The following is a 26,866-nucleotide window of genomic DNA, read 5'->3' as shown; positions in this document are numbered from 1 at the left end:
GAGAGATTCCCTCAATGGAGGAGTCTTATAACCTTGATTTGACAAGATGGATTGGCCGGAGAGAAAGTCGTGGGAGAAAAAGAGAATAAAGCCAATGGAACTACTCGTGGAAGGTGTGAAAAGAGGATGGGCTTGTCAAAAGGAAGGCGTTGCACGCTACACACGCTTGACAAACCGTGCGTGTTCATGGGAGTTTACGTAGACTTTGCATGCACAACGAAAATGGCCTCTCCTTTTGGCCCGTCTCGATGCCCTTCTAATCCTTCCACAGTCGTCGCCCTTAGCTGTAAATTATACCGCCATTTCGGAACTCTACCGAAGTCACGAGTCGCAACGACAATTTCGGTTGCGTCGCCGGTGAAGTCCACGATTATTAGCGTGATTCGTCCACGAACATCGTCTATATATCTCCCTGCATGGTGGTATTGACAACGCAGCGTTTTTGAAATCATGGAGAATGCCAGGGTATCCGTAATGCAAACCTCCACCATCGTGCCTGCCGTCTCCACCCCTAGCCAGCGCCTCTTTCTCTCCAGCCTCGACCTTGTATTGCGAAACGTCCCTTACATGCTAGGACTGCTCTTTTATGACACACCCGACGATGAATACCCTCGCATAGTTGGCAGATTGAAAGAAAGCCTGTCTCGAGCCCTCGTGCACTTTTATCCGTGGGCAGGTAGATTGTCAAGCGGGGAGGATGGAAGGATTTCGGTGGATTGCAACGACGCGGGTGTTGATTTCGTTGAGGCGTCCATAAACATTTGTTTCAGTGACCTACGTCCGGATTTTCAATTGCAACCATTTTTCACCGATCTAACGAGGTATTCAGAATTGAAGTGCTCCGACAGCCCCAACGTTCCGCTTTTAGCTGTACAGGTGCGTAAAGTGGTAGTGAGGTTTTAATTACTTTGCACTTTTCACGACAGTTTCTGTAGTATTGAATCTCGTATTATACTCGTTGCGAGGCCTGTTGTTTGGTTTTGATATCGACCGATGTGTGCATATTTCCTACTACAGGTTACCAAGTTTCAGGGTGGAGGGCTCGTCGTTGGAGTTAGCGAGAACCATGTAATTGCCGATGGGCGCTCTTTTTGGGACTTTATGGTGTCGTGGGGGGAATGTGGGAGAAGCTTGTCCATTTCCAAGCCTCCTTTGCACGACAGGACGGCTCTAAAACTAGAGAACGTCTCCCAGGAGAAAGCACGACTCCCGTTTGTGCCAATGTCCAATAGTCTGGCCGGCCTCATTGAAAAGCCTAATAAGAAGCTTGAAGAGAGAGTATTCCATCTCACTGCGGACGCAATCAAGAAGTTGAAAACAAAGGCAAGCCACGAGAGTAGCATCTCGTTCTCGTCTTTCGAATCCCTTGCGGCACACTCTTGGAAATGTGTGACACTAGTGAGTAAGCCCAGACCACAACAGACAGTGTTTGCTCTTGTACCAGCCGATTGCAGAGCAAGAATAGTGCCGCCGCTTCCGGATTCCTACTTCGGCAATGTTCTTCAATGGACTCTGGCCGTAGCCACAGCAGGAGAGCTGATGAAAGAGAGTTTGGCTGCCACAGCTTCGCGAATCCGAGATGCAGTAAAGGGCATCAATAACGAGACGGTCCACGGGTTGATGCACTGGCTAGAGCTGAGGAATAATCCGTTTCAGCCATTTAAGCTTGAAAACAGCCCCGGCTGTATGGTGGTGGCAAGTTCACCAAGGTTCCCAGCTTACGATGTCGACTTTGGGTGGGGGAAACCTGAGTCGGTGCGACCTGGAAGGATGGGGAGAGACGGCGAGATTTGTTTGTTCCCAGGTAAAGAAGGCGGGGGGAGCGTGGATGCGTGCATCAAACTTCAACCGGAAGCCATGCAGCAACTCGTCAGGCACTCCTTCTACCTGGAGAATGAGGGCCAGGCAGCAGCAACTAATCAGGCACCCCTGCGACCTGAGCTCATACCGGCGCACCGTCTCCCATCGAGTGCCGTAGCTGCACTGTGCGCCTGTGCTTCGACGTCGTAATTGAAGAGAAGCACAGCGCATGAGGTTGAGCACAAGGCGTTGCCTATCCATGCATTGACGCTTGGTTTTTATCATGTTGTTCGTGACTTGTTTGCAGGGTGTTACAAACTTGCTTGCTTCTCTCATGGGATGAGTTTACGTTCACTTTCTTAGATTGCCTCTTAAAGGGAATGGAGGATTGCTTTTTGTGATTTTCTATTATTTTCTAAATAAGGTTGCTGCCCATATGTGTAAATAAGGTTGCTTAGGTGAAGATAATGTAAAGCTTAATTAAACCATAAGCTCTAAGAGCTGCCTATATGTGTAAGGTACTTGTGCTTCCCAATATCACACTCCAACTATATATACGAGTGTTATAAGAAGGCGTTTCTTTGGAAAGGAGTGCTATACTCACATTTGGATATTGATTTTTGAAATTTCCACACGTCTTAATCCACTTTCTAAAACGAATCATACTAGTTAAATTATTGAATCTCTCTCCCTCTCCTTTCTCACACTCTTATTCCATGTAAAAAGGAGGAGCACAAATGCTCATGAGCATGGCTTGTATGATTAGAGCACATGTGGTAAAGGACACTTTGTATTTTTTGTTCAAGACCTTAATGACTCGAAAGAAAAATCTTTAAATTAATTACCCTATAATTAGGCCATCTCAAATTAATAAAAATTTTAAAATGTATTACTAAGTTTTGTATTTGTGATCCGTGATAAAATGTTTGAAGGATGCACCATAGCACAAGATGATCATTTAGATGAACAAAGATCAATATCCCATATGGGCAAATGTTCATGGAAATAATCCAAGGTTTACAATTGAACTAATTCATTGATCATAAAAATAAAATTGCATTACTATGAAAAAAACATGCAAAAAATTTAAACTTCTTTTAGGATACACACGTTCATGGTGAATGTTCATTGTGTGTCTTAGTCTAGCAAGAAGCAAGCAACCATGGCATTGTTTACACCAACCTACTTTACATGCAAGTTTCGTTAAGATGACCTTTAATGCATGACAAACAAGCAACAATATTCTATACGAATAAATGCTATAATAAACTCTAAGGTACAAAGTGGAACATCATCAAACCCTTTAGCAACAAACATAAATCTCTCTCTCTCTCTCTCTCTCTCTCTCTCTCTCTCTCTCTCTCTCTCACACACACACACACACACACACATACACAATAGCACATGCGCCAAAAACTATCATAAACAAAATACAAAGTGACAACTAATGTCAATTCAAAATGGAACCCATATGGGAAAGCATCATTTAGTGTACACCATGATGTACTATAAAAAGTCAATTAGTGAAATGTTGCTCTAATTAAATAATCAATAAGAGATCATTAATGCTTTTGAAGTTAGCCATCTCATTGGATCTCTCATATTAAATCATTTTAAAATATTATAAAACATTAAAAGGATATGGCCTCACCTTGATAGCTTTAAATTAGTTTTCTAGCTTTAGTCAACTTCAAAGAAATTATAATCAATTTTTTATATTATAGCTTTGCTTTAATTTCATGATATATCTAGTTTTTTAGCTTTAGTCAATTTCAAAGTAATTGATAGCAGGCGCATCTATAGGCATTGCTTGAATAGAGAAATTACGGACGCATCTAATAGCGTGTCTAACAGGTCGGTTATTTGCGCGTGTATTGACACTTCTATTAGCGCATCTACACTGAGAAAATATGGGCCCTCTAATACTGCATCTGTCAGAGCGTCTATTTGCGCGTGTATTAACGTGTCTATTAGCATGTCTACACTGAGAATTAGACGCGTATATAGACGCAAAGCAGAGAATATAGAAAGTGAGATTTTGGTGTACATCACTGCTTTCCAAACATTGCCCATGATTACCAATGCACATAATTTTTACAAAAACATCAATGCTTTTTTGCAAGCCCACATATACAAGAATTAAGTGAGGTGAGGAGAATGAGACAATATGTAAAATAGTTTTACCAATATCAAAAATGGGCTACGGTTCAATCTCATCCTCAATGAGATCAACCCTTGCCAAACTATCTACTTCAAAATCCAAACAAGTGTTTAGATCTACAAATACATTCAACCCACTACTACTTGTGCTACTCATGTGCTCATCGAAATCATCATCACCAATGGTAGGCTCGTCCTCACGGGTAATGCCTCAATATCTGCATCTCCTATCTCATGATCATCCTCCTCTCTCGTATCACGGTCATCATCACCTCCATGGCCATGATCATCCTCCATATGCTCCATATTAGTAAATGTACTATACATCACTTCGGAACATGGCATAATAGGTATGACATGCCACCATCTATTATTATCCACCATTGGTTGATAGACAACCTAACTCAAACACAAATACAATCATGTTATTTTCCTTGCATCGAAGGTATCAAATATTTAAAAGCGAGTATTTTTATATGTGTGCATAGTACCTGTTCACATTGTTGCAATAATACTTGTGTGTCCTTCCTACTTTGCCAAAACTTTGTGGATTCAATAGTTACAAAGCCACTTGCATGGCATTTGATTGTTGCATTAGGGTCTCTTTCCACCACGTCCTTAAACCACTTTACATCCAAAACATACACAAAGAAGCGTCGAAAGTCAAGCTTAATAATATCTTGGATTATGCCACAATAATCATCCATGGCTCCATTGGCTCCCTCAAAGCTAGCAATGATGCGGCAATCTTGTGTGTTTCTCTTATCATCAATCCGTTGTGTTCAAAAATGCTTGCCCTCACACCATATAGCATTGAACATAGTGCACTACACCAAGAAAAAATCAATTAAATAAGCAATCTAAATTATTGAAAGCTCCTAACTTATGCATAACATTCTATATACCGACCTTGCTCATGCATCCCCTAGCATACTCCCATTCTTTCATCATGATATGCATCCCCTCGTCTTTCTCTGCTTTCTCCATTTCATCAAGTAGCCAATCCACATGAATATCCTTTGGAAGTGCTCTTAGATACTAAGGGTATGGCACACGAGATCCGTGGTGTGTACGAAAGAGGGCCCTTTCTTCTTGTCTTCTTGCCTTTGCATCCTCATATCTTGTCACCCATCTTTTCATCACATCCCTATTAAGCACGCAATAGAGGTTGATATTATTAAGCAACTCTGTGTCTATTACTTTGTTGCGTCCTTTTCCTTGAGGCATAATAGAGGTCATCCTTAGGTCTTCATCATCTCTCCATAGTCGTGGGAGAGAGCTATCCACATCAATAAACCCAGAAATATATGCAAGTGACTCTTGTACCAACCAACCCTCGGCCATGCTACCTTCGGTTCTTGCATTTTGTCTCACGAAGCCCTTCAAGGTCTTCATGAAGCGCTCGAGGAAGAACAACCATCGTGCATGTATAGTACCACCCGCATATAGCAATCTCATCCACTAAATGCACTACTATAAGATATAGTTGGCTTGTGAGAATAGAATGTGGAAATGTCTCCTCCACTAAACAAACCACCTCCACTGACATAACTCGAGCATTCTCAAGCGTGATGGAATCTATTTCCTTTGAGCTCACATACTTAGAAATGAAAAAGTACACCATATTAGCAATATGAACACCTTGCATGGAGCATCGATATGCATCATATTTTGTATCATGTAAAGTACCTCACAAGCTTGCCCATCTTGTAAATACAATCCTTCACGTCCTTCGATGCACTATGAGAAATGCTAGTAGGTAGTATGAATTGAACCCACGAGGAGGTGATTGATTAGTTGCTTATAATTATTCACTCACAAATTTGAAAGGAAAAAGATATTATGCACATAAAATACTTACTTGGAGCATCTTGTGCCAATCATGAGATTTCAAGCCATATAATTGCTCTATACCTCTTTTCTTGCTCTTTGTAAAGGCCCCCTTCAAACACCTCATGCATCCAGTGGGAGTACGAATTGTAGTAATAGCGCGCTTCACCGCCGCCATCTCTAGCTTTGATAACCTCCATGGTGCACGAGGTAAAAAAACATGCCCATTTGGTCTGTCTTGTGGCCAAGCTTCATGCATCCTCCCTGTGGTACATAGATCCTCCCTTATGCCTATGGAATCTCTTGTCCCATTCAAATGCTCCCAAATGGTAGATGCCACATTCTTGAAGATATGCATGGGATCAAGCAGGTGATTGATCTTGAGGTGGGACCAATATGGTAAACAATAAAAGATGGAGTATCTAAACAAAAGTTGGTGTTAGCAAGCAATCTTTATTTCCAGCCAATATAGCACACAATAATTAATACCGGCTCATGCCAAGTGGTGGAGGAGTCATGGAACCATCCCAAATTCTCATCCAATCTCTCGCAGTGAGTGATTGTGGGAGGACTTCATTCCAAGGGGCAACATATCTAGGATGATCAGGTGGGAGAAATCGATGGTGATTCTCATAGATGACCTTATTCAATGCATCTGCCCGTGAGGCAACCAGCGAAGGACCACAAATAGGACATGCATAGTAACCCGATGTAGTGAGACCTAAATAATAGATGCAATTAAGAGTTGAAGGTGGGTTCAAGGTGCCACATCGGTTGCCTACTCATAATTAAAAGTGCAATGCTTACCTGAACACTCGCCATAGCTTGGGAAGTCATGCATCGTCCACATCAAGACTGCTTTGCAATTGAAGTCTCGTGACGAGGGAGGCCTGCTCACATCATGCACCTCGATACCTCTCCAAAGCATCTCTAGTTCCTCAATCAAAGGCTCCAAATAAACATCAGGATTTTTGACTTTATGTTTCCCTGGAATTAGAAGGGACAACATAACATGTTCTTTCTTAATAGCCATAGAAGGTGGACTTGACACTTATGGAGCAGAGCCCCATCCTCCTTGGCCCACATTAGGTGTACCTCTTTCCTTACTGGTACCATGGCTTTACGGTGACGGACATGGACATGACACACCATGTTTTCCATTTTTTGGTTACGCTCCACTTCCCAGGGCTCCCAAAGGAGTATAGAGCCATCCTCTCCTCCATTGGTCGAGCATTTCGCACGGTGCTTGAGTCTCTGCTTGATTCAGTCGCTTCAGTGGTAGCAAATGACAGGGTCCCCAAGATCAAGCTAGTGGTTGAGAGCCAAGAGTCCCTCCTAGAGTTGATCCTCCTAGGACCCTCGAAGGGGGCACACTTCACTAGCGAGCGGAGATTTCTAGGTTACTAGGCCGATGTCTTTGATGCAAACAGATGGGCCACCTAGCCAAAGATTTCCCCCTGCAGCCAAGGCAAAGCTCCTCCCCCCCACCCCACAGAGGAGGCAGAGTTAGCAAGCTAGAGCCCAACACCCCCCGAGATAGGAGCAGTAGGAGTCTTAGACCCCTCGGGTGACCCCTTGAGAAGGGGACTAGACCCAAGAAAAAAGAAAAAGAAACCAAGCAAACAGGCCTGCAAGCATCGCAGGCAGAGGGCTAGATGTAAAGAGAGAGAGACAAGGCTTTTTGAGAGGCACTTGGGGAGGAGTAGGAGTAGCAAGAGCCTTCATGTGGAGATCCACCTCCCCGAACATAAGGGGCCACTTCCCAGACAAATGATCCTCTCGTGATGGAGATTCAACACTTGCACTCACCCTACATCAGCAACAACGAGCTCCTGAAGGATGCGATTGTGAAAGCTATAGATGTTTGCTCGACAACAGTTGAGGAGGTGTGAATCCAAAGACCCAACAATCCTAATCAGCAAGGGGGCCTATGTTCACCCCTACTCCCCCACACCCCCCTCCCCCTCTAGATCCTACTCCCTCTCCACTCCCCCCCTCCCTCCTGGATTCCCCCTTGTGGGGGTTAAAGGTCACTGTGCCTTTACCCCAGTTATGTACAATACTCAAACACATATATAAATGAATGAAAAAGAAGATTAGGGTGGTTCTGCACCCACCAAAACTTGTGTGGCTCTTTGTCTCTCTCTCTCCTTCTTCCGTTCTTGCTTCCGTTGAGAGCACTCTCAACTGGTATCAGAGCCCAAGTGATCTAGCTGAGCGTGCGTGAATGCTTGAAGCTCAGCAGCTCTGTGGAGGAAGAAGAAGATCTGTGGGAAGCTTTGTGGGCGACTTTACTTGCATCCGAGTGTGCAGAGACCTTGGAGGAACCTTTGGAAAAGTCACTTTGGCTTTGCGAAGTGGTTTTGAGAGCCTGTTAAGTGTTTTCAAAGAAAAAGTTGTTTTTTGAGCTTTTCCCTGTTCCGTTCGATGACAGAGACTCCATATTGACTTGTAGAGGCAACTATTGCTTGCTTTTGGTGTCCACTTCACTTTAGGATCTTGGAAACACCTTCATTCTTGAATCTGGGATCATTTCATTGGATTTCTGACTCACTGTGTCAATTTCTGCGTTTTTTGCCCGGGTGTTGGAACTCAAGTTTGGAGCAACCATTTGCAGATCTGTCAGTTCCGGTGGACTCAGGAGGTCCTAAAACTTCTATGTTGCTCATCATTCGCACTCCGGTGGAGTTTACAAATAGCTCTGTTTCCAAAAACGTTTTTCAGTCCGTGTGTTGGACCCAGTGATTGAGACCACGGTTTCCAAAACCGTCTGTCCCATTGCATTTCGGACGCCCAAAAACCCCTACCTGTCAGTTCTTGCGCGATTCAGTGGAGGATTTTCAGAGTTATAGATCTCTGTGTATTCGATTTCGTCTCTCTGTTATGCATTTTTCATTCTAAGGTTTTGAAACCTTAGATTTATGCCACATGGCAGTGGATAAGTGTTGACTCCCATTTCTCACTCATCGGTTGGGATTTTGGAGTTCTGGCAGAAGAGAGATATTTTCAGATTTTCTTGCTGATTCGGATTATGCAATGGTGCCCATGTTTTGAGGCATCTCAAGTTCTATTTTCAGTAGCGGTCATTACCGTGGGACTATGATTTCTTGAGCATACCTTATGCAGATCACTCTGGTTGCAGTTTGAGCAGTGTGCGCTCATTCGTGCTATGCATTGGGTTGTAGTGGATGATTTATAGGCCATTTGGATGCATTACGGTCCTTATTGGATGCGCTGATAGGCCCAAATTGCCTTGTGGGATGCTATTTTTATGGACGCTTTGCACATGGATGCTATTTTATGCTGAGGGACAGCTTTGACACATTGCAGGTGATGCACTGATAGTGCTATGCTCTCTTGGATGAGATATTATTGATGCATATGCCAGTGGATGGTGTTTATACTTGAGTCATTTGGCACTTATTGGCATTTTCTTTTGGGCCAGATTTGCTCATATGGATGCATAGTATATGCACATGAGTCAGATGCATCTTTTGATGCTTTGAGCTTTGAATTTTGGTGATATTTCACTCTATTGTGGCATACACATTTGGGTGCACCTAGTATTTGGTGTGATTCTCTCTTGCAGGTACTAGCATTTGGTATTTTGCTTTATTTGCATCATGGCATCCTCTTCCATGTCTGAAAAGGAGTTTTTCAGCATTAAAAAGTTTGATGGGACAAACTTTTCTTTGTGGAAAGAACAAATAAGGGATGTGCTTATTCAAAAGAAGCAGATTAAACCCTTGGCAGGGATTGAAGCTAAGCCTGCAAATATGCCTGAGGATGATTGGAATGAGTTGGATGCATTAGCAAAGTCTACTATCAGACTTCATCTTGCAGAGTCAGTTTATTTCACAGTAGTAAATGAGCAGACTACAGAACATTTGTGGAAGAAACTGTGTGCCATTTATGAGAAGGAAACTGCCTCTAATAAAGTTTACCTCATGAAGAGGTTGTTTGAGCTGCAGATGAAGGAAGGGGTCTCCATTGCTTCTCACTTGAATGAATTCAATATTATTTTCAGCTAGCTTCAGGCTCAGAAGATGAATTTTGATGCAGAGACTAAGGCAATATTTCTCTTATGTTCATTGCCATCCTCATGGGATACCTTCCGTATAGCTGTCAGCAACTCTGCACCTGGTGGAGTACTGAAATTTGATGATGTTGTGGGTAGCTTGTTGGCCGAGGAGATTAGACGGAAGTCTATGGACGGCAACAAGCAGGATGCAGCCTTAAATGTGCAAAGGGGCAGATCACAGTTCAGGGGGAAGTCCCAAGAAAGAGGAAAGTCACGTAGCAAATCCAGGGCACGAAACATTGAGTGTTACCATTGTGGCAAGAAGGGCCATATGAAAAAGGATTGCTACAAGCTAAAAAGAGAGCAAAAGGATAAGAAAAAGAATGCAAATTAGGGTGCAAATCAAAAGGAAGAGAGTCCAAGGGAGGACAAAGGAAAAGTGAAGATCGAGGAGATCAATGCAGTCACACATGATAGTGACAATGATGTTCTCTTCATGTCTAGTTTATCTGTAGAGTTGCTTACCACTTCAGATGATGCATATTCCCAGGATTGGATTTTGGATTCTGGTGCTTCATTCCATGTTACTCCCCATAGGGAATGGTTCTCCACTTATGACAATGGAAAGACAGGTTGTGTGCATCTTGGAAATGACTATGCATGTGACATAGTGGGAGCAGGTCACATAAAGTTTTCTTTTGCAAATGGGTCTGCATTTGTTTTGAAACATGTGAGACATGTGCCTAAGCTGACCAAGAGTCTTATTTCAGTGGGTCAGCTAGATGATGCTGGTTTTCACACCACTTTTAGCTTTCAGAGTTGGAAAATTCAGAAGGGCTCTATGCTTTTGGCCAGGGGTGCCAAGTGTGGGACTTTGTATCCTTTACATGTATCAGGGGTATTTGATCATGTTGTTGCAATAACCGAGTAGCCAAGCACTTCTTTGTGGCATTGCAAGTTGGGGCACATGAGCCAGAATGGAATGAAACTCTTATGCCATTTGGGTTATGTACCGCATTTGAGTTTCTCTGATTTTTAATTTTGTGAGCATTGTCTCTATGGGAAGCAGACTAAATCAGCCCATAAAAGAAGGGGAAAGAAAGAGTTTTAAAAGCTTGATTTGGTGCATTCAGACGTATGTGGTCCCATGCCTACACGGTCATTAGGCGGGGCTGAATACTATGTGACATTCATTGATGATGCAACTAGGAAAGTGTGGGCTTATGCTATAGCTCAGAAGAGTGATGTGTTCCAGGTATTTCAGAAATGGCTAGCCTTGGTTAAGAATCAGTTAGGTAGAACGCTTAAATGCCTACGGACTAACAATGGTGGAGAGTATCTCTCTCATGACTTTCAGCATTTCTGTGATACACGTGGGATTAAGAGGGAGCTCACATCCCCTCGTACTCCAGAGCAAAATCCAGTTGCAGAAAAGATGAACCGTACCATTCAAGAAAGGTTGCAATGCATGCTTTCCAATGCAAGTCTTTCTGGTGGTTTTTGGACTGAGGCAATGAAGACTGCAGTGCATGTGATCAATAGATCACCTAGTAAGAGTTTGGATGGTGGTATTCCTAAAGAGGCATGGAGTGGCAAGAAGCCCTTTTACTCTCATTTGCGTATATTTGGGTGTGAGGCATATGCACATGTGCCAAAAGAGCTTCGAAAGAAGCTAGATCCTAAGTCTAGGAAATGCATCTTTCTGGGTTATGGTGAAAGTGGAGAGATGGGCTATCGTCTCTGGGATCCAAAAGCAAAGAAGATCATACGCAACCATGATGTAGTCTTCAATGAGAAGAAGATGCATAAGGCACCCATGAGGGATGTGGAAATGAGGAGAATCACTTTCCAAGATGTGAATCCACCTGCATATGTTGATAGACAGCAAGCTGTCCATGCACCAAATGTGCAAGAAATGGTACCACCAAGTACTCCCACAGGTATACAATCAAGGGTAGATGATGGATTATCTATTGGTGGAAATGATGAGCCAAATGTGGCTAATATGCAGGTGGGACAGCAAGATGAAATGCCATTGAGAAGATCATCTAGAGTGTCTAGACCACCTGATAGGTTTGTTCCAGGGGTAGACTATGTGATGCTTACTGATCGTGGGGAGCCTTCTTGCACAGAGAGGCTATGATGTGTGAGGATCAACGCAAGTGGGAGTATGCTATGCAATCAGAGATGAGTTCACTTATGAAGAATAAGACTTGGGACTTGGTTTCTTTGCCACATGGAAAGAAAGCATTGCCATGTAAATGGGTCTACAAAATGAAGGTCACAGGTGATGATGTGCCTAGGTACAAGGCCCGTTTGGTCGCTAAAGGGTTCAAGCAAGAGAAGGGTGTGGACTTTGATGAGATATTCTCTCCGGTTGTGAAGATGACCACACTTAAATGCATGCTTTGACTAGTGGCAGTAGAGGATATGGAGCTTATGCAGATGGATGTCAAGACAGCTTTCTTGCATGGGGATTTGCATGAGGAAATTTACGTGGTGCAACCGGAAGGTTTTGAAGAAAAGGGCAAAGAGCATTTAGTTTGCAAGCTGAAGAAGAGTCTCTATGGTCTTAAGCAAGCCCCTAGAGAATGGTATCAAAAGTTTGATGCTTTCATTCGGTCCCAGGGTTTTAGAAGGAGTGAAATTGATCACTGCCTCTACACTAAAAGGGCTAAGGATAATAGCCTGATAATCTTGGCACTATATGTGGATGATATGCTATTGGCTAGCAAGAATACTTATGAGCTAGATGCATTAAAGGCCAAGTTGCATGAGGCCTTTGATATGAAGGATTTGGGATTTGCAGGTCATATTCTTGGTATGCGCATCACGCGTGATCGGAGTAGGAAACTCCTTTGGCTTTCACAAAAAGAGTATGTTACAAAAGTATTGCAACGTTTCAATATGGAGGGGGGAAAGGCAGTGAGTACTCCATTGCCTCCATATGTGAAACTGAGTCATACAGATAGTCCCAAATCAGATGAGGAAAGGGCCATGATGGCCAAGGTTCCTTATGCATCAACAGTTGGGAGTCTTATGTATGCTATGATAGGTACTAGACCAGACATTGCATTTGCAGTGGGAGTTGTTAGCCGGTATATGGCTAATCCAGGAAAGAGGCATTGGGAGGCAGTTAAGTGCATCATGAGGTACATGAAGGGTACCAAGGAGGTGTGCATTTGCTTTGGTAAAGGAGACATGTGTGTGGAGGTAACACTTGTGGCCTTGCAGCCCCAAAAAGGGGGCTCTATCAGCATAGTGGGCCCCCAGACACACCCAGTTGGAGATTCACGGTTGGAGAAGTGGTCCCTAGTGGTATTTGATGGTATTATGGGATATCAGATTTCATGCATGATGGATGAGTGGATGGGGATACAAGGACTGGACCTTTGGCAGGCCCATGGTGCAGAGGTGAATTTTCAGTTGGGCTTCATGCGAGAGAAGACTCCAACTGGTCTTGTGGCCCGAGAGGTAGTTTGGGATCGCATTACAACAGTAGTCTCACAAGATTTGTGTAGTAGTCTCGAGGAGCCTTTCATGGATGAGGAGATTTGGGAAGCCCTCAAGGCTCTCCCAACCCAGAAGTGTCCTGGCAAGGATGGCTTGACTCCGACCTTCTTTTGGAAATTCTGGGAGATCATCTCCACCCCTTTCTAACTATCTTACCAAGAGATTTTTAACACGGGCTCCCTCCCTTATTCCCTGAGCAAGGGGTGGATTTGTTTGATCCCAAAAGGGGGAGATAGGTCAGATATCCATAGCAATGAAGACCGATCACTTTGCTTGATACTGCATACAAAATCCTCGCCAAGGTCTTGAGTTTGCGGTTATGGCCCCATCTTACTGACATCATTCATGACACACAAACCAGGTTTGTTGTCAAGGAGCACAACATCTTAGACAACATCTTCACATTCTGGAAGGCAATGGATTGGTCCAAGGAGGAGTCATAGCCACTAGCCATCATCCTCTTGGAATTTGAGAAGGCCTATGACAAGGTGGAGTGGTCCTTCGTGGAGGGTACTATGCATAGAGATTGGGTTTCTCAGACAGATGGGTCAGAGGAGTTTCTCCACTTTATGCAGGGAGCTCTAGCTAGAGCACCCTCTATAGGAGGTGCCAATGATTTAGGAAGTCCCTATGATGTAGGGCTGATTGCCTTTGATATAGGAGAGGTGCCAATGATCTAGGACACCCGCTCTCCCACTCTATAAATGAGAGGCTTCTCTCTCACAATCAATAGAACACACTTTTGGATTCTTCTTGTGTTCTCAACTCTTGTCATGATGCATCTCTTCTCTCCCACCACTCCCCAACAACATTGGTATTCAAGCACACTAACAGTTGATGCCACTCGACTAGAGTTACTTGAATAAATTCTCTATATTAGCCCATGATTCCCTTCCCAATAGTATTTCACTTCATCATGAAATAACATGAACTTTGTTCTTGGTATATTGACACAAAGCTTACCAACTCGATTCTCTAAATTTCCAATCCTGATAGAGCTCTCGTCAACTTGAAATTCACTTGACCCTTACCCAATAGGATTGCCAAAATGTCGACGGTCCAATTCCCTCATCGCCTTAACTCGGAAATACTTGGTTTACAACCCAACACAACTTGGTGTTGTGCTTGGTGAAGATGATTTCTCTTGCAACCCTAAAGTGGATGTGCTCGGGTGCAAAACAGGTGTCAACATATAAAACACTCGGAGGTTAGTGTTAGCTATCGGAGAAGAACCATGTGATGGGAGTCATGAACACACTTAAACACTTAGGTAGTGGAGTATACACAAGAGAATTGAATAAAATAGACAATCCATCGATCCTTCACTTCTATTAAATCAAACTCTTTTGATACAACCAAGCCACCTTAGCTTGTCATGAACACTCCCTGTCTTAGCAATCTCTAGTCAAAGAAAGAGAAATTGGGACACTGCTCTCTTGTTCTCTTCTCCACCTATTACAATCATGTCACTATCTAAGGAACCACCTTCCAAAAGAGTGTGCACTCAGTGCACCAACCTCCATCCACTGATTGTTTGTGTCACCCCGCGATCAACTACATCTCTACAACAAAATCGATGCTCGGTTGACTCCATCGCTTCCAAGTAAGGTCTCCACTTAGTGACCACGTGCAAAAGTTAGGCTAATCCTAGGGCTAACAATCTCCATCTATTGGGTAGTACTTTCATTGAATTACTGTAGTTTCTCATAACTAGTGTTGATTTGTCTGGTCTATTAATGCATGATCTATTGGCTTTGAATGAAGCTCTACAAATGCTCTCTAATCTACCATCATATCTAAGATATCCACTCTTGATTCTCCCTTTCAAGAACTTTGATTTTGTCCCCAATTTTATCTAGCATATCCTCCATTGGAAAAATAGTCCTTTAACTCTCTAGAGATAATACTAAATATTTGAGCTATACCTTCATGTGTGTGACTGATAAGTAGAAAATGCACTTCCACTTCTTTAAAAGATTTTCAAAAGAATAGAGGACATACCAAATTTGTATCTATTATTGTTTTCTCTCTAGCAATTATCGGTTTGTATATGCAAGATCCGAGATTACATCCATGTTTGTCTTTGACCTTTTTTATTGTGTCTTCATAATGGATGTTGCCACTACCTAACATGTTCATGCAAACTATCAATCTATACATAAGAACATAGGTGGTATCCATGTACCAATTCTCCACACCTTTTTATTTTTAGTCCATCTTTACCTTCCATTTGAGGTGGGGTGCCTTGTACCTTGGCAATCCTGTTGTTTTTTAATCCATATCATCAATGGACATGCACATTGAATTATTGATATTTGAAATACCTTCCTCCCTCAAATAAGCATACAAAATTTTAGCATATGCACATGACACAAATGGATTTCTTGGAATTTTATATATCTTCCTTGAAGTTGCTCACATGTACTATGTTCAATGGCATTTTTCAAATCATCACAAATCTTTTAGTTTGACATCCTTTGCCTTGATGGTGTCCTAACATTGCAAAATTATCCATGCCTAAAATTATGCTTTCTTCTCTATCTTGTAAAGTTTTCTAAATAGTTTTTTGCACAACATCCTTGTGAAGTTTCTATCACAACCTTATTCTCTATTTTGTAAAGTTTTTCAATAGTTTCTAGCACAACCTTCTTTGTCATTCCCAGAAAAGGATATACTAGATTTCCATATAGTATCATTTGTTGAAGAGAGGCTATGGAATGCATTCTCATTTAAGAGTTTGCTTTAATGTTACTATTGCATTTGCAATGCTTCTTTGATGTTTAAATTCTAAGGCCGTTTCCATGAATTTTATGAATCAGTTTCTCTTTGACCTCTACCCAAATGCTCCATGATAGTCTATTTAACCATTGATATCATCAATTGCAAATAGCTATCCCTTTAATAATGGGGTATCAATATAGGTTTATAGAGTCTTGTCTTCAATTCCTAATGAGCTTGTTGAAGGAATCAAGAAAATTCTTAAAGAAGGTGGTTATGTCTATTAGGCCTTTTCTAACTCCAAATACCCGAGTATGGTCTCACAATCATCTTTTATAACTTTTCTAATGCAAAGTTTCTTACAAAATAAACTTGCATAATAGTAATTTCCATATTCTCTTAAAATAGCATCACATGTCTCTTGGGTTCTAGAATAAAGCCATGATTCATCGCCCCTTAAAGTTCACAAACTTTCTTTTTAAGAATAGTATCATTTGTCCCTACTTGCTGTAAGGCCATTTCTCTCAAATCTTTGTCTATAAATTCAAATGCTAAGTTGTCTTGAAAATTATTTGATTCTTTATAGTCTCTAAAGTAGAGACTAACAACTAAGGAGGAGGGCTATACAACTAGTGAATCCCTTGTCATGTCAAAATATAAATATACTTGCAAGGCAAGCCTTGGAGGAATGCTTTTGCCTTTAATGGTCACTCTGGATCCCAACATCTTGCACTCCCAAACGGTGTGTAGGACATAGATGATATCCTACCAAATGGCAACTAGCATGGCAGTGGGTAGAACAAAGAGTTTTCCCATTACCAAGCTACATCGCACAACCCAAATGCTCCACGTTGTAATGCTAGCCACCACTGTCTCTCACACACTATCCTTTAGGGAGGGTAGAGGATGATGCTGAATAGGTGGGGATGTCTTGTGTAACTCAATATGCCTAGCCTATGTGAGTCCACTATTTGAGAATGAGGCCATCATGGTCCAAAACCTCTAATTGCCAAATAAGAGGCTAACACTCAAAGTCCTCCTTACTACGTGGGTAGCCCCACATGAGTCCTTCTACTAGTAGCTACTACCAGGCCTTGTGAAGAATCCTCATCAATGGGGAATCCTTTCCCGTAAGATCGATGAGATGACTACCATTGGAGATTGGTGTGTGGAGAATTCCTAATAATCGATCACTAAAGGAGGAGCTTCCAAGGCTCTACTCCTAGGGTAAGACCTTGCACTACTAGCTTGCCCAGAAGGGCTTTGCTCTACATCTCCAGGTCTTTGATGCCCAAGCCTCCCAATTCCTAGGGCATGTTCACTTTTTTCCCATGCAACTTTGGCTCTGGTGTTACTTGTGTCATCCAAACTTACCCACAAGAAGTTGCATACTAAGTGCCTAAGTTGTTCCATGCATCCCTTGTGAAAACACCAACAACAAGTGGACTGTGCACTAGGCTGCAGTGAGGAGGAGGCTAGTTGGCCATGAAGGCCCTTCTTCCTAGGGATATGTTGGGTGAGCTCTAATAAAGAACCTTGTAACCACACATTGTTGCTTTGCTAAAATATCCATGCCCACCTAGCAACCAAGGTATCTCACTATTTGCCCACATAGAAACCACCAAAAACCAAGGGCAGCCCTAAAATCCTGGATCTCTTGGACCTCCTTTGTCATCATAAGGGAACTAATTGTTTTGGTCCAATTGATCCTAGCCACTGAGGCCTCACCATAGACATCTAGGGCCCCCCAAGGTGCCTCAATGCTCCTTCTCTCATTAGATTAGGAGCCTCATCTCCTTCTCTCATCAGATTGGGAGCCTCATTCTGGTGAGGCTAGTACCTAGAGAATGCAAAAAGTGGCCTAATTCCTTGGATAGGAAAAGTAAAAGTAAGGGGAAAAGGGGGGTAGCCCTACCAAAGTGAGAGCGTGTGTGCACATGAGAGAGAGAGAGAGAGAGAGAGAGAGAAGGCTTACCATTGTGGCCACCAACCAGCATCTGACTGTAAATCCATGCATACAAGGCCGAGACTCCTCTAATCCATCTGATTAAGAAGCCTAATCTCATCATGGTTCCCTCCAAGAAGGATCACTCCAACCAGTCATGAGCCTTCTAAAAATCCTACGAGTCCTTGAACTCCACCTTGCAACTAAGCTGGAGCTGTAGGGCTTTGTAGCCTCTCAAAAACAAAACTTCTCACTTGAAAAGATTCTCAGTATGGCTATATCTCTCTCTCTCTCGTGTACTTCCTATGTCTCTGAATACTCAAGCAGCATGGAGCAGAATAGAGACTCTCTCTCGTTCTCAATGCAACAGATGTCTCAAGCTTTCTCAATGAGGATCTCTCTCTTTTTCTCTCAATGAACCCTACAAAGATCTCTTTATCTCAACTGAAATCTCTCAAGAAGAAAGTGATCTCTCTTAGAAGAAACTCAAATCCCTCAATGAAACCTCACAAAATGAATGGAAATATCTCTCTCAAATGATGGGAAATTTCTCTCAAAGGATGGATGAAGATCTCTCACCAGAAGTGGACTCTCACGGAGAACACTCAAGAACTCTCGATCTCTCGAGAGAAGGATTGCAAGAGGTTGTGACTCCTCCGTGGCCCAATCTAGTGCCTCCCAAGAGGTGAAGATGTTGTCTAGGATGCTATATTCCTTAACAAACCTATCTCCATGTTGTGAAAGATATCCACTAGATGATGCAAAATCACAAGCTCAAGACCTTATCCAAGATTTTATATCTAGTGTTCATAGGGTAATTGGTCTCCATTGACATGCAAAGGTTTCATGTCCATTCTATCGCACAATAAGCTCCTTATCTTGCATTGAAATTTATTTTTCAATAATTCTTGCATCAAAATTCATTTCTCAATATGTATCCTAGCTATTCTGAACTTATTTGACAATATGTCTTGCATCAAAACAATAATTTCACTCATCATTATTCTCTCATTATTCTACCAACATTCAGTAAGTGAGCTAGACCTCGAGACACAGAGCAACCATCCTAGCATCTTGCCCCCTCTTGACATAATTGGATGGTTATAGACATGGTAATCTTATATTTGAGAGTTATGACTGCTCATGCATTCTATTTTAAGGTTCAAACATTTCTCTACAAGGATATGTTAATTCAAATATGGTAGGTGATAAAGATGGAAGAAGGAGCACCATCGGGTATGTTTTTGTGGGGGTTAAAGGCCACTGTACCTTAACCCCGATTATGTACAATACTCAAACACATATATATATGGATGACATAGAAGATTAGGGTGTTCTGCACCCACCAAAAGTTGTGTGACTCTCTCTTCTAGCTCCCTCTCTCTCACACCTTCTTCCATTCCGCTTTCGTTGGTTGAGATCTCTCAACTGGTATCAGAGCCTGGGTGTTCTAGCTGAGCTCGGGTGTGTGTGAGCCTGGAGCCTGAAGTCTATTGCTACGGCTCTATGGGAGGAAGGAGAAGCTCCGTTGGGTGTCTTTACCTGCATCCTGATGTGTAGAGACCTTGTAGAAACCTTTGGAAAGTTCTCTGAGTGGTTTTTTGCAAGCTAGTATGTGGTTTTGGAGGCAAAAAGACAATCTATTTTAGACCTGAGAGTCTTGTGATGAAGATATCTTTCTTTAGAAGCTGAATTTTGCCCTAATATCCAAAGCAAAGTTGTAGAAGATTTGAGTACTTCATTTTTTGTTTTTACATCTCTATCATCCAAGTTTTCAATGAAAAGTTACAACTCTTGCAAAAAGTGACAAAATTTGATTTTCTGCATAGATTTCGTGTGTTGGATCTCCATATCCAAGCCACCATTTGCAATGCAGACACTCCCAGTGGATTCAGAGCAGTCCAAAACTTCTACTTATGAAGCTACTTCTGATTCCGTGAAGTTCTAAAGCTATAGTGAATCTCTGTCTACTCCATCATTTCCTGTGTCGCTGGAAACTCAACATTTGAACCTCCATTTGCAGATCTATCTGTACCACCTGAAACATATGTCTACAAAGCTGCTTGCTATTCTGTGAAGAATCAAGGGAGTTATGATTCTTTGTATTTTTCTGCCATCTCTTTGAAGGAAATTTCTCAAAGTTTCCAAGACCTTCTCATTGATTGCCATGTGGCATTTTGGCTAAGGTTAAGTTTCCTAAGGTTCAATTTTGCAAGTAAATGCAAGGGTTGACTGGCTCTTACTCCATCCTTGGATAAGATTTTGGAGTTGAGATATTTGCACATTGTCTTATTGAGTTCAATTATGCAGTGACGCCCATGTTTTGAGACATCCCAACTTTTATTTTCACTAGTGTTCATTTTTGTAGGGCCATGATTTCTTGGATATACCTTATGCAGATCACTCTGATTGTAGTCTGAGCTGTGTGTGCTCATTTGTGGTTTGCATTGGGTTGCAGTCGATGCTTTACAAGCCATTTGGATGCATTGCGATCCTTGTTGGATGCGCTGATAAGCCCAGATTGCCTTGTGGGATGCTTTATTGATGGAAGTTTAGCACACAGATGCTATTTTATGCTGAGGGACAGCTTTGACATATTGCAGTGGATGCACAGGTTGTGCTATGATCTCTTGGATGAGACATTCTTGATGCTTATGCCCATAGATGGTGTTTATGCAAGGAGGCATTTGGCTCTTATTAGCATTATATTTGCCATTGCTTTGTCATTGTGGGTTGACATTTTCTTTTGGGCCAGATTTGCTCTTATGGATGCATAGTATATGTGCATGAGTCAAATGCATTTTGAGGCTTTGAGCCTTGAGTTTTGGTGACACTATCCTTCATTAAGGCAAACATATTGGGTGCACCTAGTATTTGGTGTGATTTCTCTCTTGCAGGTACTAGTATTTGAGATTTTTTTTCATTTGCATCATGGCATCCTCTTCCATGTCTGTGAAGGAGTTTTTTAGCATTAAAAAGTTTGATGGGACAAACTTTTCTTTGTGGAAAGAACAGATAAAAGATGTGCTTATTCAAAAGAAGCAGATTAAACCCTTGGCAAGGATTGAAGCTAAGCTTGCAGATGTCTCTAAGGATGATTCGAATGAGCTGGATGCATTAGCAAAGTCTACTGTAAGACTTCATCTTGCAGAGTTAGTTTATTTCATAGTAGTAAATGAGCAGACTATGGAAGATTTGTGGAAGAAATTATGTGCCACTTATGAGAAGGAAACTACCTCTAATAAAGTTTACCTGATGAAGAGATTGTTTGAGCTGCAGATGAAGGAAGGGGTGTCCATTGCTTCTCACTTGAATGAATTCAATATTATTTTCAGCCAGCTTCAAGCCCAGAAGATGAATTTTGGTGTGAAGGCCAAGGCAATATTTCTCTTATGTTCATTGCCATCCTCATGGGATACCTTCCGTACAGCTATTAGTAACTCTGCACCTGGTGGAGTACTAAAGTTTGATGATGTTGTGGGTAGCTTGTTGGCCGAGGAGATTAGACAGAAGTCTATGGATGGCAACAAGCAGGATGTAGCCTTAAACGTGCAAAGGGGCAGATCACAATTCTTGGGGAAGTCCCAAGAAAGAGGGAAGTCTTGTAGCAAATCCAGGGCATGGAACATTGAGTGTTACCACTGTGGCAAGAAAGGCCACGTGAAAAAGGATTGCTACAAGCTAAAAAGAGAGCAAAAGGATAAGAAAAAGAATGCAAATTAGGGTGCAAATAAGAAGGAAGAGAGTCCAAGGGAGGACAAAGGAAAAACGAAGCTCAAGGAGATTAATGCAGTCACTGATGATAGTGACAATGACATTCTCTTCATGTCTAGTCTACCGGGAAACTTGCTTACCACTTTAGATGATGCATATTCCCAGGATTGGATTTTGAATTATGGTGCTTCATTCCATGTTACTCCCCATAGGGAATGGTTCTCCACTTGTGACAGTGGAAAGACAAGTTGTGTGCATCTTGGAAATAACTATGCATGTGACATAGTGGGAGTAGGTGACATAAAGTTTTCTTTTGCAAATGGGCCTGCATTTGTTTTGAAAAATGTGAGACATGTGCCTAAGCTGACCAAGAGTCTTATTTCAGCGGGTCAGCTAGATGATGCTAGTTTTCAAACCACATTTGGCTTTCAGAGTTGGAAAATTCAAAAGGACTCTATGGTTTTGGCAAGGGGTGCCAAGTGTGGAACATTGTATCCCTTACATGTATCAGGGGTGTGTGATCATGTTGTTGCAATAATTGACCAGCCAAGTACTTCTTTGTGGCATTGCTGATTGGGGCACATGAGCTAGAATGGAATGAAACTCTTATACCATTTGGGTTATGTACCGCATTTGAGTTTTTTTTATTTTGAATTTTGTGAGCACTCTCTATGGGAAGCAAAATAAATCATCCCATAAAAGAAGGGGAAAGAAAGAGCTTGAAAGGCTTGATTTGGTGCATTCAGACGTATGTGGTCCCATGCCTACATGGTAGTTAGGCGGGGCTGAATACTATGTGACATTCATTGATGATGCAACTAGGAAAGTGTGGGCTTATGCTATAGCTCAAAAAAGCGATGTGTTCTAGGTATTTCAAAAATGGTTGGCTTTGGCTGAAAATCAATCAAGTAGAATGCTTAAATGCCTACGAACTGATAATGGTGGAAAGTATATCTCTCATGACTTTCAGCATTTTTGTGATACACATGGGATCAAGAGGGATCTTACGTCCCCTCGTACTCCAGAGCAAAATCCAGTTGCAAAATAGATGAACCACACCATTCAGGAAAGGTTGCAATGTATGCTTTTCAATGCAAGTCTTTCTGGTGGTTTTTGGGCTAAGGCAATGAAGACTGCAATGCATGTGATCAATAGATTACCTAGCAAGAGTTTGGATGGTGGTATTCCTGAAGAGGCATGGAGTGGCAAGAAGCCCTCTTACTCTCATTTGCATATATTTGGGTGTGAGGCATATGCACATGTGCCAAAAGAGCTTCGGAAGAAGCTAGATCCTAAGTCTAGGAAATGCATCTTTCTAGGTTATGGTGAAAGTGGAGAGATGGGCTATTGTCTCTGGTTTCTAGAAGCAAAGAAAATCATATGAAGCCATGATGTGGTCTTCAAGGAGAAGAAGATGCATAAGACACCCATGAGGGGTGTTGAAATGAGGAGAATCACTTTCTAGGATGTGAATCCACCCATATATGCTGATACATAGCAAGATATTCATGCACCGAATGTGTAAGAAATGGTGCCACCAAGTACTCCCACAGGTACACAATCAAGGGCAAATGATGGATCATCTATTGGTAGCAATGATGAGCCAAATGTGGCTGATATGCAGGTGGGACAGCAAGCTGAAATGCCCTTGAGAAGAACATCTAGAGTGTCTAGACCGCCTGAGAGATTTGTTCCAGGGGTAGACTACGTGATGCTTATTACTGATTGCTGGAGCCTTCTTGCTACAGAGAGGCTATGATGATCGAGGTTCAGTGCAAGTGAGAGTATGCTATACAATTAGAGATGAGTTCACTCATAAAGAATAAGATTTGGGACTTGGTTTCTTTGCCACATGGAAAGAAAGCATTGCCATGTAAATGGATCTACAAGATGAAGGTCACAGGTGATGATGTGCCTAAGTACAAGGCCCGTTTGGTTGCTAAAGGGTCCTACAAGCAAGAGAAGGGTGTGGAATTTGATGAGATATTCTCTCCAATTGTGAAGATGAGCACACTTATATGTGTACTTGGACGTGTGGCAACAAAGGATATGGAGCTTATGCAAATGGACGTCAAGACAGCTTTCTTGCATGGGGACTTGCATGAGGACATTTACATGGTACAACCGGAAGGCTTTGAAAAAAAGGGCAAATATCATTTGGTTTGCAAGCTGAAAAAGAGTCTCTATGGCCTTGAGCAAGTGCCTAGAGAATGGTATCACAAGCTTGATGCTTTTATTCGGTCCCAGGGTTTCAGAAGAAGTGAGATTGATCACTACCTCTACACTAAAAGGGCTAAGGATAATAGCCTGATACTCCTGGCACTTTATGTGGATGATATGTTATTGGCTAGCAAGAACACTTATGAGCTTGATGCATTGAAGGCCAAGTTCCATGAGGCCTTTGACATGAAGGATTTGGAACCTATAGGTCATATTCTTGGTATGCGCATCACGCATGATTGGAGTAAGAAACTCCTTTGGCTATCACAGAAGGAGTATGTTACAAAAGTGTTGTAGCATTTCAATATGGACAGGTAGAAGGCAATAAGTACTCCATTGCCTCCATATGTGAAATCGAGTCAGGTAGATAGTCCCAAATTAGATGAGGAGAGGGCCATGATGGCCAAGGTGCCTTATGCATCAGCGGTTGGGAGTCTTATATATGCTATGATAGCTACTACTAGACCGAACATTGCATTTGCAGTGGGAGTTGTTAAAGCTGGTATATGGCTAATCCAAGAAAGAGGCATTGGGAGGCAGTTAAGTGCATCATGAGGTACATGAAGAGTACCAAGAGGTGTGTATCTGCTTTGGCATAGGAGACATGTGTGTATTTGGGTACACAGATTCAGACTATGCAAGGCATGTGGATAGCAAGAGATCCACTTCTAGTTATGCATTTACCTTTGCAGGTGGTACAATGTCATGGATGTCTCATGCAACAAAAGTGCATTGCTTTTTCTACCACAGAGGCTGAGTATGTTGCAGCCATAGAGGGTTGCAAGGAGGCTACATGGCTTGACTGGCTAGTGGGAGATTTGGGGATTCATAAAGGTGTACCAACATTGCATAGTGACTCCATGAGTGCTATTCAGCTAGCACGAGATCCGATCTTTCATGCAAAGACCAAACACATTAAGGTCAGGTATCATTTTATCAGGGAGGTACTTGAGGACAAGCGCATAGAGTGTGTCAAGGTTCATATAAATGATAACCCTACAGATATGCTGATGAAGAGTCTACCTGGTCAGCGGTTTAAGTATTGTCATGTATTGATGGGCATTGGATAGTATGCTCATTGATTATTCTCCCTTAAAGGCACATTGGCCTTTAAGTGGGAGGTTGTGGGGGTTAAACGCCACTATACCTTAACCCCGGTTATGTACAATACTCAAACATATATATATATATATATATGGATGACATAGAAGATTAGGGTGTTCTTCTGCACCCACCAAAAGTTGTGTGACTCTCTCTTCTGGCTCCCTCTCTCTCTCACCTTCTTCCATTCCACTTCCGTTGTTGTTGTGGGGGTTAAAGGCCACTGTACCTTAACCCCGATTATGTGCAATACTCAAACACATATATATATGGATGACATAGAAGATTAGGGTGTCTGCACCCACCAAAAGTTATGTGACTCTTTCTTCTGGCTCCCTCTCTCTCTCACCTTCTTCCATTCCACTTCCGTTGTTGAGATCTCTTAGTTTTCACTTTAGGTGGAATAGTAGTAAGTTGGGTTTCAAAGTTACAAAAGGTTATTGCACTTTCTCCAATAGAAAAGAAAATCGTAGCTTGTGTAGTGATAGCCAAAGTGCTATTCATCTCACAAAGAATTCAACCTTCCATTAAGGACCAAGCATATACAGCTCGGATATCATTTCATTCAATCTGTTTTGGAGGATGGATAGTTAAATCTCGAAAGGATACACATTAGTCAGAATCTTGTAGACATGCTGACTAAGCCATGCAAATCCTTTTACAACAAGCCTTGCCTTGTACCTCCTTTTCCCTCCATCTTCTTCCTTCACCCTATAAACCCATTTATTCCACCGCTATTTTTCCCATAGGCAAGTGAACCAAATTCCAAGTCTGGTTTTGTAGTAGCAAAGAGCCCATTTCCTCTTCCATGCCTTTCTCCCACTCCTTTTTGGATTCTATGTTTCTCGTTCACCAGAATCAGTTAACAAAACATAATTGAAAGAAGGAGGAAATCAATCAAGTAGTCTACTTACCCTCATAGAGCTTCTAAGTGCACCTGAAGGAATTTGAGGTTCTTTTTGCAACCTTTGAAATTACCATTGGAATTACATTTTTTGCAACCTTTGGAATTACATTTCCTATGATTTCATCAAGAGTTGTGTATTCTGTGTTTGCATTTTCTTTGTTCCTTTTCTACAATTAATCTTTATACATAACAATCTCATTGAATACAACATCTCTGCTCCTAATGACTTTGTTACAAACAATAACCAAACTCACTACCTCCATATCCAATAAAGATGCATTTCTTGGATTTTACCTAATTTTGTTCTCAATTCCTTATCAACATGGATAAATGCTTCACAAACCAAAAACCTTCCAAAAAGAATAGTTAATCTGTTTACATGTCCATGCCAAGGAACTTGAAGGCGATCTATTTATCAAGTAAAACAGTTGTATTCACTACTTCAGCCCAAAGCTGTATCTAGATTAGCAAAAATATTTTTCAATTCTATTATCTTCCAAGTGCTTGTATCAAGCCTTATAAACTCTTCTTTAGTTGCAGGCTTTCTTTCATTCTTTCTTTTTTGGGTAGAAAAAAGTTTTTGAATTATGTATTCAAAGAGATGAGGTAACCACCTCAAGTTCTCATTAAACTATACATAAGATAACCACTTGAAGTTCCAATGACAATTGGTTCACTAGTAAAGCTAATAAACAAAAAGGCTGAGGGAAACAAATAGCAAGGAGATCATACATTAGTTATAAACTAAGGCCTTATTGGTTTAGCCTTGAATCCTTGATCAATTGATAGCCCATTTGCGTTCTTTTCTTGGCGTCTTCACCTTTGCTAGCTTTGAGGTTTTTCTCTTGAGGTGAGTTTGTGAGTTCCAGTGCAATCCATACTTAAAGTCCTTTCAACTTGTTGGATTGTCTACTTTTAGCTCTTGTCCTAAAAGTAC

The 26,866-nt window shown here is 41.8% G+C and overlaps 1 protein-coding gene across 1 annotated transcript; it reads left to right on the top strand.

Annotated features, from left to right (window-relative positions):
* Positions 1-427: 427 nt before the first annotated feature.
* LOC147895650 (hydroxycinnamoyltransferase-like) lies at positions 428-2,388 on the top strand. Its single transcript, XM_087382615.1, has 2 exons — positions 428-876; positions 1,018-2,388. Exons 1-2 carry the CDS (start codon positions 451-453, stop codon positions 2,008-2,010), a joined length of 1,419 nt encoding a protein of 472 aa, XP_087238741.1. The 5' UTR covers positions 428-450; the 3' UTR covers positions 2,011-2,388.
* Positions 2,389-26,866: the final 24,478 nt, after the last annotated feature.

The sequence above is a fragment of the Dipteris shenzhenensis genome, chromosome 12, assembly GCF_047967505.1.
Source record: "Dipteris shenzhenensis isolate YYH24624 ecotype China chromosome 12, Dip_SZ_1.0, whole genome shotgun sequence".
NCBI classification, from domain to species: domain Eukaryota; kingdom Viridiplantae; phylum Streptophyta; class Polypodiopsida; order Gleicheniales; family Dipteridaceae; genus Dipteris; species Dipteris shenzhenensis.
Note: the sequence above shows the minus strand (reverse complement) of the source record. Positions and strands in the feature narration are given on the sequence as shown.